Here is a 13,893-nt window from a genome sequence, read left to right as displayed (position 1 = left end):
TTACATGTTCAAATCCTGGAACAGTCAAACAGAATATTGGACCAACAGCAGCTGTATTAGAACAGAAAACAAACCGCTAGAAGAATAAACAGTGAGTGAAAGAATGCAACCTATTACCATTAGCTGTACCATTTAGCGCAAGCATTTAGCATCACATCATGCTAGGCTGGACTGGTAGCTAATACACCAGAGTGACTCAAAGGGTACAGTCTAGTACTGTATCTTAATCAAAGGAAGGCAATATTTTATCAGATCAAAGCAGGAAACACATATTGGCATTGTTTTATAATGGTAACACAATTCTGAAACAAACATTTCTTTTACTAAGAAGCTGGGGTACTAATGTCAGCCCTTGAGCAAAGACATGTCTGCGTATCTCAGAATTTCCCATTTCTACAGCATATTTTAGGTGCTGGACAGGGAACCACACTGTGGTACTACTTTGCGTACATATGAAGCAAGTTCCCTGTGCAATTTCCCTCTAAACAGTCCTGAATTCTCATTACCTCATTTAAAGTGATTTTACTCTCGGACGAAGCTGAATAATTAAAAAAAAAATCAAAAACAAGTAGGGAAAAATGCAGAATAAGTTACCAATTAACTTTGGTAAGTTCTCCCAAAGACCTTCTGAATGTGATGTTGGAAGATGAATGCTCCATTAAGACTAAGGAGCTGAAAGCCCTAGACAGAGCCCTTCAGCTCTTTGGCATCTAAGGGGAATCAAGTCATGTGTACAGTGGGAATTCAACACCAGAAAAATCAGCGTACAGTGTCAACCAAGTGCTCCAAGTAGGTAAAAAAGGAGCTCACATTGCCTTATGTTCTGCTATAGCAAAAACATTTCTTATAATACAAAGTAACTTTGCCATTAGATCTGCATTTATTTGAGGCTTTCTCATGAGATGGACATGTAGAGATCCTACCTTTCTACACACCTTCACCTCTACAATGTCAGCCAACACCTGTGCTGTGAACACAGCCCTAACATTTCTAAAGAGGCATCCTACAATCAGCATGGGTTGGACCTGCCAAAAATAGCCCTATCATGCCTTGTTGGTTGTTTAAAATCAGGCCACTAAATGAGGTCATGACACAGTCCTTTGCAGTCATGAATGATCAGTATCAGTCTCTGGGGAAAATCCCAGGTAACTCTCAACCACAGCCTCTAACAGCAAACGAAAGGATTTTCCATCTATCTCTGATCTCCAAAATCCTCTTAACAAACACACAATTTAACTCCTACATTAAAAGTTCTTCACGTAGAAACAAGGTTATTTCAGGTACAAATGGGTTAACCCACAATTTGACATCCCACTCCCTTCCTACTCCCTAGCCACTCACTCTTGTCAATATTATTTTAGGGGAATCAGATTTGTGCTTTAGAAGCTTTTTATCTTTCATGTACTTACCTTACATTTTTCATTATTAACATTATTGTTACTATTATTATCATTGTCACTGCTTAAAATGTAATAAACAGCTTACAAAGGCAGACATTCTTACTAATCTCCTCAAGTCCCAGAGTTCTTTAACTCCTTCATATATTTTTGAAAGGCATTTCTGTAAATCCTCATCATTATGATACTAAAACCATGCTGGGAATGTCCACGGGCGCATATGGGTATGTCTCACTTTTGAGGTTTCCTCATGCTGCATCAGATCTCATCGGTAAGAAGTTTTAAAGCATGTACTAACCACTCTGCTTTTTGCTGTAAACTAGGGTATTTTTAAATGCAGATGGCATATAAACAAAGTTTTTCACGTATGAGGGATTTTAGTTGGTCAACAATTAGTCAAGTAAACCTCTGGGTAAAGTCCCTTCTGCAAAAGTCAGTAATGCGTAACTTGGGGGGGGGGGAGGTGGAAGTGTTTCTAATTACATTCTTTGAGCAGACTAATTGTAAAACAATCAAAAATAGATGCTTTCACATCCCATAAAACAGCAGCAAATCAAGACCGGCATACAAACAGGCTGGGTTTTTTTTAAGCACTTGAAAAAACCCTACCCCTCCCACAAAAGACTCACGTAATCACTCTTGAGAACAATGTGCAAGAGTAAACCTTCCCAGTCAAGCCATCCTGTTAATGCCCTTAACTGCCTAGAGGATCCAAGAAGCTACAGAGATGTAAGTACCGAAAAAAACTTTTTGCTTTTTTCCTTTACCACTGACCAACAGCAAACAATTCCAAAAATATTCCCTTTTTTGCATTATACTGGATATTTTCATTTGGTATTAAGGATAAATGATCTTTGTATGGGAAAGGCCCATGGAAAAAATTCTCTGATATTTTATATTCCCATATTAATCTGCTGTTAGTTAGTTTCCACTTAAAGGAACTGCTGATCTATAGCATCAACAAGTTACTCCAACCCTTTTCTTACAATACAGCCTTCTGACAATCACAGGGAAACATTTCATACTGCCTTAACTGAGATAATTTTTAGCAACACTAATTTAAATTATACTAATGCAAAAGTAACTACTGTAGAAGTAGCAAGGAAAGCACTGAAACTGTAAAATCACTGAACCTCACAGAATAATAGTAAGAGAGAGCCTTAAAACAAATCCATACTGTGGTTGTGAATGCACAGCCTGCTCTAATCACATGCGTTCCTTGTCTATGAAAACAGTGTTTATTATCAGCTCGAAAACTCCTCACTCTTCTCATGTCTGAATATTGCAACTAAGCATTTTAAGAATTCAAAGCTTTATGAGCTAATTCCTCTTTTAACTTCTAGTGCACACTAATTTCAAGGTTTTTAGGAGGCTTTCTTCTTCTGAATTGCAAAGACCAAGCATCTTTCTCCTTATTACTGATCTTTGTGCCACAAAGCTGAAGAAATATTACAAGTGGTATGATTTTTATATACCTTCCCAATTTAAAAAGATACATTTTTCCTGTTATTCTGGCAAAACAAGACAGACTGTTCAACTCTGAGCAGAGAATACAAGAACTCTGTCTAACGTCAGGCTGCTCCTGAAAAGACAAGGGGATTGAAAATTTACCTGGCAATTAGTCTTTAAGAGCTCAAATCTCATTCATTTTTTGTCAAAAGACTCAGGAGCATGTATAGAAAATAATAAACTTAATACAGAAGTTGTAATTTGAAGCTGTAAACCCTAAAATTAAATACTATACCTGTATGGGTTTCATATAACTCAGAAAAAATGCCCAAACTCAAAAAGGTGTGCATGTCTTCTAGCACTAAAATACAAATCCTCATTTGACTACGTTTTTCTTCTGCTGGGAAGAATGTCATTTTCAGTGGCTCACACTTTTATTTTGCTTATTTGCTCTAGTTTTAGGCTCTCTCCTTTTTACATTTAGTATACTTAAGCAAGCAAACTGAAGAGAAGTTAATCACCTTAGCATCAGCAGACCTCTTCACATTAGTATGTGTTTTTGGCAGATATTATTTATGTTAGATAGTTCTCACTTTTTATAGAACAGATCACCCTTGTAAAGAGAGATCCAACAGATTAGAGCAGGGCGTACCCTTCAAATGACTTCCACTTTTTCTTTAAAAATTTGTGCAACACTTCAACTCAACTCCTTTTATTTCCTTCTCCCTTACTGTAGTTTCTATTATTTTTCAGCACCAAATATAACTGTCATACAACAACTGTCATGCAAAATCTATAGTAATAGACCAAAGCAGGACCATAAAGATCCCACAGACTTGTGCACTTGCATATTCTGTTAAGCAGCTAAAGAATGCTCTAATTCTTTATAGCCACTATTAAGACAATTTAATTAATGAAATACATATTTGGGATTCTCTGATGTGTGCATTGCAAATTTGGGGTTACTGTGCCAACAAATTTGGATCTACACCAAAGAGGGATAAAAGCACTAGCCTAGAAACTCACCAAAATTAGCTGTGAGTTGTGACCTGAGGACTCCATCCTCAGGTCATCAGGCTGACTCACAGGACTTTGAAACACAAAACTCAACAGCTTTTGAAAAAAATCTTAACATAAAGCACTAGAAGCATACGAGTGTTAAAGTATTAGAAAGAAAGAGGAAGCTTTAAGTCATGCCCGTCTGTGCCTGTCTCTCGCCTCAGCTTCTATTAAACAAAGTGCAGTCCCCAGCTGCCAGTCCATACACCCTATTATGTACCTTAGGTATATGTTCTTTCTATTTTGACAAAGCATTCTACTACGCAACTTTTTAATATTAAATATTTTAATATTTAATATTAATACAAAACAACACTCTTTTTAATACTCGTAACTTAGATGAATCAAGACTTTTTCTCAAACAGAGGAAACGCTCTACAATAAAGATCACCCATTCGGTAAAATAGAGATATAAACAGTAAATATGACTGGTCAACAGAAAAAAATAATTTTGAGATTAAGGAAAAAATTAAACCTACAAAAACACAACACTGTATATTTTGCATCTTCTACTGTTCTAAAACAATGTAAGACCTACACAGATTTTATCTATAGAGGACTGTAAGATCAGTGAATCTTGCAGGGAAGAGAAGTCTCTTTCCTGACCACTCCTTTAAAATAATTTATACTCTTTATGAATAGAAAAACAACATTAACCCCCAACATGACTTGTTAAAGAAATATTGTCCATCTCACAGTGATTAAACCATACTATGTATAGAGAGCCAGGAGAGATCTTTCTATCCAAGAATATAATTGGTATCCTTAAATTAGCAACTGGACCAGGGACAAATGGACCAGGGATTCATCTTCAAAGAATAAAAATTATGAAGAGACACAGAAAAATCACGTTAGATTACAATACACAGTAAAAGCCTTCTACATGTCCGCTGTTCTGCAGAAAAGACAGATGGTGCTCCTCAGCAAAAGCAGGAGATGAGAACAAGAAGAAATTTCATTTAGCATATGGAGAGAGCTTTGCACCACTGCTTGCACACAACCCCAACTCAGGTAATCTAAGGTGTAACACTGCAAATGCTGGCTAACAGCTTAAGTCTATGCTGCTTAACAGTTACATGTATGTAATATTATGATACTACATATAAAGCTCATCATACATGAACACGTCTATGAATCAGAGCTTTGGATTACACTGTACTTCCAGACTGGAGTCACCATCCTGTTCATCAAACCCCTTTTGCTGGGGGGATTAAACACAAAACAAATGTATAAACATAAAACAAACGACTAATGCCAGCCAAATGTTTTCACCCAACATAAATCTACACAAGCTGTTTTTCCTTCTTTGTTGAGATTACAATATTGGTTTAGAAAGGCACCTGCACAGATTTCAGACATGCTAGATTTTGTAAGCAGCTTGCCATTGTGCGGTGAATTTTTTCCCCAGATGGATGCTATTGCTGTGAAACATCAAGAAGCACAGAGAACAGACTAGCAGCTGCCTAGCTAACAAATCTCGAGAGGTAATTGACTAAAGGAATTTGCTGGTCAGAAACCAAACATAGGGTGAAGACTTGTAAATGGCAAGGGGAAGAATAATATAGAACAATCTGCACTGGTTGCAAGCCTGGGCATTGTATTTAACAGTAAAATAATTTTAAACTCTCCCAGGCATAACGTCCTCCCAGGTCATAGCAGAGTGCAATGGCCATGCCCTTACACTGGAGATACCTTAAGATAGGGTGAATCACAGGATCATTTCACCTTGTGGTGAAATATTTGAGAAGTTTACCTCAAATTGCCCAAACCATGAGATTGTGTAAAGGTAAAGGGACTCAATGAAAACAGCAATTGCATATCAATTTTAGAGATATTTAAGTAAGAGACACACACTTTCTTTAACAGGGATGTTGACTGACTAAAGACCAGAGTACAAATGGGTAATTTGTTTTCTCTTCAGAGAAATTTTGTCTTCTCTCCAAACAACAGCATCTTAGAAAGTCTGCTTTAAATGAAAAGTTACTAGAATTCATATACAATAACTAAAATAATATAATCTAAACTATACAAAAGATTACATTAAGTGAGTAAGGGGTCTGTGCCACTGAGTGTTTAGAGACTCAGAAAATGTGAAAACCTGAACAACCCTCTTTACAATACAGATATACAGACAGGGAATTTTCAGTACTTTATACCTTAACATTTTGGCATGTAACTTTAAGAAAAAAACCTCTGGTACTGTTTTCTAAAATTATTTAATTGGTAAGGGAAATTAATATTATCTTTCTTCCATGTATATACTTCTAAGTAGTATCACTAATAAACCTGGAAAGCCACCGGAAGGGTCTTTAATCCAACAACGTAGGAGAGCAAAAGTTTTAGTAGGGATTCTAGAGGGTAAATTCATTGGTGCATCTGGATTTCAGACAGTAAATGGCCATGTTCTCATGAGCTATTCAGGCACACAGCTTATTAAAACAGGGTCATGTCCAGCTAGTCTGAGGCTTGCAGCAGTAAGGATGTAAAATTCTCCATTTATTCTCCAACAATGCAAAACTCACAAAAAGTACTCCAAAAATGTCCTTTTTTTAGATACATTCTGTAGAGGATGTCATATGCTGTATGTATAAGAGGTGTCACTCAGGATTGCTGCCAAGAAATAAACAGCAACCTGACATAAGGAATGGGATTTTTTTAAAATGTCTTATCTTAATAGCCTAGACATCTTTCAGGAAGAAAACATTATTTTTAATGAAGCCCTCTCCAAGATTGCCAAGAAAATGTGAAATATTTGCTGAGGTGAATGGAGCTCATCCAACAACAGTTAGAGTTCAGAAGTACAAAGAAGTTACCACAGCTTGGGTGATGCACAGTGTGGTGGATGGTATCAACTTTATTATCTGTTTGGGCCACAAACCAGATAAAATCTCTCTTTTATAATCAGGTGCTGTAGCACCTAAACACCTTGGTGACTCTCAAAAATGCCCATACATACCAACAGGTAGAGAAAACACTAATACTCATCTACAGCATTGTAAAATGTGTTCCCTGCGTTAACAGTCAAAATATTTTGGTGATAACAGAGGATCAAAAAGAATACTTTTTGGCCCTTGGGCTGACTCCCACAGCAGGCAGAAGAGCCTGCCAAAGAGCACAGTTTGGCTGACTGCACACTGCCCTGAAGACCCATCCATGAGCTGTGCTCCTCCAGCTTTCTCCTCATCCATTTGTGGCCAGTTTGTCCTGCCATGGAACTGCTCCCAATATGTATCCATGCTAGCACCGTGTGTCATGTGGATAGACACAAACACTGTCTCAACTAAGACTCTTTCTCCATATAGCCACAGTTACATGTGAAGATGAACATCCTATTTGGAACAAGTTCTAGATTAATTTATTGCATTAAAGTTCCAATTTCACACACAAAATTAGGTAACATGTGATTTATAAAATTCTAATCTTGATGTAAAAACAACATATTTTACTGAATATAGCTTTTTTCCTATTAGTTCAATGTGTTTGTAAATTAGATATTACTACATTTTACAAATGTCTATAGAAAGACATATGAATGGATGTGGCAATTATGTGCAGTATTTTTGAACCAAAACTATTACAAGTTTAAAGCAAAAATAAAATCATGCACTTAATATGCTGTAGCTAGTTACTGCAATTGAATTGTTTATCACAAATCTTAGATTGTCCTTTCCAAAATATGCTGACAAATTATTTTACCTAAATTTCAAGAAAAAGATTAATATAAGATAGACGTGATGCTCAGAGTGTGAACAAGAATTAGAAGCATTTAAATATGAGAAACAAAATACTTCACTGACTCATATACAGGTGCCTACACAAACCCACATCATTTGATGCAAACAGTAGCCTGTTACACTTAGGTAAAACAAAAGCCATCCTAAACACTTCTACAAAGGAAAAGATGAGAGGAAATCATACCAGAACTATCCTCAGGGTAATAATTACTGTATTAATCAATCACTTAACACACTAACACCAAGACAGCAGGAACAATGCGGAATTAACTAATATAAAATTACTGACATTCTTGAATCTGCACTACAGCTGGAATTGTTATTTACCAGATTAGTTCCTTTATTTAAGGCACAGAATTCCCACTTCAGATTTGACATACAACCCTGAACACAGTATTCCCATCTCTTGACAGACAGTACTTACTTCACAAATATCTAAGAATAAGAACATTGTACACCTATCAGTCAGAAATCACTCACCTGTCTTCCCTCCTGTCTATGGAATGCAGCAAACACAGACTTAATGTACTACCTGGAAGTCAAATTTCTACCTTAAACATGTAATGTAACTAATTTACATATTTTAATACACATCATCCACTACCTGCAGGTTTACCATTTACAGAGAACCATTAATGGTAAACACCCTGAAATAAGGAGGACAATCTCCTCAAATCATGAAAGAAAATACTAATTTTAATGCTTCCACAAGTTAATAAAAGGATAATGAATGCTTTCTAAAATGTGTGGTTTAAATCCCTTAAAACTGAGAGGTATTTCCCAGAAAGACATTTTGGAAGTGCAACAGGCTACAGTTCTTTGTAAATATTGTGTATTGAATGACAGATCCTCAGAAATAACATAGACATGTTAATTAAAAGTACAAGACAGACTTAAAATTCCAGTTGCAACAGTTTTTATCTTCAGGTAGTATTCTTTGTTAAAACAGAAGCAATCTTGTTTTGATTGCTGTTTAAATTCATAAATGGTGTCTCTAAGAGGCACCCTTTTGTGGAACAGCTGCCCAAGGAGTAACATGAGATGCTGCATCGTTCCTGAGTTTCATTCTTACACTATACAACTGCCAGGTAACACAGACCTAGGAAATGTTTGCACTGTGAGCAGTATCAACAGGACGGGATTCTTTCCATTTCTGAAATTCTGCTGGATCATTTTAAAATATTTTTAAGCCCTCCAAATCACTGCCACTTTGCAACTTTTCTATGCTACTTATGACTACAGATGTAACAATTTCTAAAATGTATTAAATTGACAAAATGTAAAATAGTTCACCTGCACTTCCCCTCTTTAACAGGGTCAATAAACAGTGATTAAAGTAGTAGTCTTAAGAATTTATGTATGTAACAATATTTGAATTAGATTTCAAAAGCCAATTCTTAAAACTAGAATTAAACAAGTTATTATGGTTGGAATCTATGATCTTAAGGGTCTTTTCCTACCTAAATGAATCTATGATTCTAGTATAATGTCAATATGATAAGAAGAGAAAAAAAGTTTCTCTAAACAAGTTAAAGCATCACTTTGTGAATTGTTAGGAATAAAAATTCCCTTAAAATTAAATAAAATGCATTTAAAACATTTTGTCTGCTTGTCTGATCTCTAGAGATTTTATTTGATGTTTTATCGTGTGGTTTCTTCAGACTCTTTTTCCCTCTCAGTTTGCTTTAAACAGTCTCCCACCTCCTGAGCATCTATAGACTACACTTTCCAAATATATTACATCCATGGTTCATTACATTGGCCCCGTCTGATTTTCTTTATTAAAGAAGCAATTGGGATCAAAACAGAAAAGCCAAAAGGCACCATTTGTTTGTTTGTTTTCAGAGAGAGTCCTAAAGTATTTTACTGCAGCAGTGAAGTCTCATTTCATTTTTAGTCCTATTTTGCAACAGAGGCTGTCCACTGTTATGTAGAAGTAGTTTATCTACATTTCTTACAAAATGTTCCCTTTTGTTGTTTTGTTTTTTCATGTTAGGTCTACTGAGCTTCCTGCAACAACAGTGGTTGCAGAAATGGATCCTTTCACAGCCTCTGAGACCAACATTTCCACCTGTGACTTATACGAGCACAAAGACACTGCGCGGGTATTACTGTCTGTCTTCTACGGCTCCATCTTGATTCTTGGGGTGCTTGGAAACACCATTGCCCTCACCGTCATTTTTAAAAACAGAAAGAAGATCAACTCCACTACCCTCTATTCAACAAATCTCGTCTTCTCCGACCTGCTGTTCTGCATTGCCTTGCCAACCAGGATAGCCTACTACGGCCTGGGATTTCACTGGCCCTTTGGAGAAGCGCTGTGTCGAATCACCGCGCTCCTGTTCTACATCAACACCTACGCAGGTGTAAACTTCATGACGTGCCTGAGCATTGACAGGTTCTTCGCTGTTGTCCACCCCTTCCGATACAAGATCAGAAGGATTAAATATGCCAAGGGCATTTGTGTCTTTGTCTGGTTTCTTGTGTTCAGTCAAACTTTCCCATTACTTATACAGTCCATGTCACAGGAAGAAAATGAAAGGACTACATGTATGGAATATCCAAACTTTGAGAAAATAGAACATCTACCGCTTATACTTCTTGCTGCCTGTTTAATAGGGTACCTTATTCCCCTGGGGATTATTCTATTTTGCTACTCTCAAATCAGCTGCAAACTTTTTCAAACAGCCAAGGAAAACCCACTGACTGAAAAATCAGGGATAAATAAAAAAGCCATCAATACAATCATATTTGTAATTATAGTGTTCGTTATCTGCTTTACTCCTTATCATGTTGCAATCATACAACACATGATTAAGAAACTTCAGCAAGAACCCTTGTGCACCGAAAAGAAAATTTTCCAGAAGTCACTCCATTATACTGTATTTCTGATGAATTTTAACTGCTGCCTAGATCCTTTCATCTATTTCTTTGCATGCAAAGGATACAAGAGAACTGTACTGAAAATACTGAGACGACAAGTGAGTGTATCAATTTCAAGTGCTGCCAGGTCCCATCATGAAGAAAGCTCACGTGATGCAGGAGAAACACAAATGACGGTACTTGCTAAATCTCCCAATGGAAAGCTACCTGAAAAATAAAGTCTGTAGTACACCACAGCGGACCAAGCCTAAAAATGCAGGGTGCACAGCAAAAACTCTTAGTGCTCCCCTACAGTAGCTTAAGTAAAATTCTGTTTCTCAGGATGTCAGGGAATCAAGGAGTGATGGACTGAAAAAGGTTTGTCACAGAACAGCAGGAAAATTCAGCATTATAATCTTCTTGCTGTATCCTACTGACTGATCTCTTATTTTTTTCCAGGAAATATGCACTATTGTGAATGTTTAGATTCCATGCTGCACATACATGTGCCTGGATGTTACTAACTCAAGCAGAGTCAAATCACAGTTTGGATTGAGTACAAATATAGCTTACAATTCAGACCAACTACAACCAGAACATCTGAAAATTTCAAGACTTCTAGCTGAGCTCCAATTACAGCAATGGTTTTGTTTGCCCAGTCACACAAACAGAGGAATTAAAATTTTGAGATAAAATGGAAAACTTCTTTGCTCATTTGACTAGGACAAGTCCTTAGTTTATAGCTCTTTGTAGGTGAAACCGCATTTACAATATTTGGAGCACAAATGCCTTATTGGACAATTCACATAGAAAACATTGTCAAATACAGCACATGAAAAGGTAATGAACTGTTTGGTTCTCCCCAACACTGAACGTCTCCTGTATGTTAAATCACTCATCTTCACAAGGTGTATTATCGCTTTATTCCCTTTCCTAAAGGGAAACTTTCCTTTCTAGTGTGTATTGTAAAAAGTCTCTCTCTCTACTCCTGTTGTATATAGATTATTTATAAACAAAATTTGAAGCAAGAGACTGTAACATGAAAACTGCACCATTTCAGTTAAAAACAGTGATACAGTGTTCTTCAGAACTTCTGCAGAAGTCAGACGTGGACACAAGACAAATGCTTTAGAAACCTGAATAAATGTTCATAGTTGAGACCACCAAAAAGTAAATTAAAGGATTAATTTTGATGGTGTGAGATGACTACCTCTCTTTAAGCACTGTTTACCTGAGAGATCAATAAATGAGACCAGCAGAACTGGCTGGGAAAGAACAAGTTTTCCCATCACACCTTCTGTATATACAGCGTATCTGGGATCCCTTCAGGCATGCTGAAATTGGCTCAGGAAATACACCGAATGACTTAAACACATCCTGCTGGAATCAGCTCAATACCAGCTGAGAATCCAGGATGTAAGCCCTGGGTTCCTGCTGATGTGCCCTTCCGTCACATTTCAGTTTCCTTCCCTACTTTATTCCTGGCCCCTCTATCCTTTCTTTAGTGTTCTATCTTATTAATATGCCTCCACTGGCCAACACAACTTGGTAACTCAACCAGGAGGTTGTGATGGAAAATCAAAGAGTGCCTGATAATCATCAGTAAAAGCTATGCCAGATGTCAGAAGAAAGGTCATTTATTTCAGCTGTATCTCTCTGACATTGAGGCTGTAGTAGAAGTCAAACAAACACATTACATTTGTCATCTTTGAAATTCCTTCTTTCCTCAGATGTTGACCTCTGTCCATCTGCAAACACAGAAGGATCATATCTGAAGAGCAGTACGGAAACATTAAATTAAGAATTACTTTATATGGCAAAGAAACCACAAAACCCCCTATATTCCATACCACTTTGCCAAAATTGAGTTCTGATTTTAAAATACTAATTCTCTCTTTTCTAATTCTAAAAGACACTATGCAGCTTCAGAAAAGCAGCGCAAGAAGAAAAACTTTTATCAAAAGAAGTTCTACTTAATTCTGTATGTTCTAGCGGTTCTGTTCTTGTCAGCTTTTTTAATAAACTATTTTAAAATATTATTTAAGAATGCGTTCCTATTGAATTAAGCAAATGGTAACCAGATAAAATCACAGACAGATCACTCATGAATACCTAGAAGTGGTAGAAATAAAATATAAGTATTGTTAACATCTCACTAGTACAAGCTTATTTTATTCTACTAATGTCTAGGCTTTTTTGGGGTTCTAGTATGCCTTTCATCTGTGACTGTAAAATCTTAAAGACAAGAAGCTATTTTTATATTTGTCTGTAAAATATAACTTAAATGTATATTAAAACACCACATACTGCAGGTAGCTACACTCTTTTAAGTTGAAACAACATGAATATTTCTACTGAACATCTTTCTCTATCCCCACATTAGCAATTATGTCATTTTCAATATTGGATTTTGTTTCTGAATCACATCAGCATTCCCAAACAGCTAACTTTACATCAAAATATTGCTCTAGCGTGAGTCCAGTTAGATATAGGTTTGAGAAAAGCTACTTTTTTCTCATTTTTTAAATGTTTCACAGATGCTGAAGAAAGCAATAAGAACCTTTAAAAGCCAAGATAAGCTTAGTTTCCTGATAAAGGTCCTACAAGCACTGACATACAGATGGACAATGACAACTCATATCTGTGGCAGCTGATGCTACTCCTTGTCAGGATGCACTCGCAGCTCAAGCACACTTGTGTCAATGAGGAGACTCTTCTGTCATCTGCCCAAAGTAGCAGTAGGGGATTCACTTGGCTAGGGACACTGCACTGAAGCAAAACTTTGAGAGAGCATCTGTCCTGTTCCTTGTACCAGCTGTGGCAAGGGCTGGCAGCCATCACCAGAGAGACGGTAACAACCTGCTGCGTGGGATCAAAAGAGAACAGCGAGAGTGGAAATTTACAGCTGTTCTCAAACAACTGGTTTCCTCCATGATGCCCTTATCCAACTTGCGGTTTGAAGTAGTGTGAGCTTTGCAAGAAAAAATAAGCTTTTTCTTTGGGGAAAGCTTTTCATACATTCTAAGCAATGTTCCTTTCTGTGTGAATGGTTGGTAAATGGTCACAGATCTGGGACTCTTTCATGCTTTTCACATACAAATAAAGCAGCTGACAAGTAGCAGGTTCAAACAGCTTGCTCATTGTGAGGATCTGACTGGAGCATTTCAGAAAAACTGGGTCTCTATTTGGAGGGTGAAGTCTAGTCAAGATCTTGAAACACATGTTCTTGAAAAAGACAACAGAATATCTTTGATTTCTACACTTTGGCGTGTCATGCTAGGTGGTTGCTAAGAGGATTCCAACTATGTGGAGTCCCAGTTCCAGTACTAACACTGCATGCCCACATCTCTCTCAAATCTTACCTAGTAGGGAATGTGACTGAGCATATAAGA

The 13,893-nt window shown here is 36.9% G+C and overlaps 2 protein-coding genes across 2 annotated transcripts in view; one reads left to right on the top strand and one right to left on the bottom strand.

Annotated features, from left to right (window-relative positions):
• Nucleotides 1–13,893, bottom strand: part of UBAC2 (UBA domain containing 2) — an 88,278-nt gene that overhangs the window by 36,016 nt on the left and 38,369 nt on the right. The window lies entirely within an intron of this gene.
• Nucleotides 2,041–12,638, top strand: LOC134548646 (G-protein coupled receptor 183-like). The gene is made up of 2 exons (XM_063393544.1): nt 2,041–2,126; nt 9,636–12,638. Coding segments are annotated over exons 1-2 (1,107 nt in total). The 5' UTR covers nt 2,041–2,124; the 3' UTR covers nt 10,741–12,638.

This window comes from Prinia subflava, chromosome 3 (genome assembly GCF_021018805.1).
Source record: "Prinia subflava isolate CZ2003 ecotype Zambia chromosome 3, Cam_Psub_1.2, whole genome shotgun sequence".
NCBI classification, from domain to species: Eukaryota; Metazoa; Chordata; class Aves; order Passeriformes; family Cisticolidae; genus Prinia; species Prinia subflava.
This window is presented reverse-complemented; position numbering and strand designations above follow the sequence as displayed.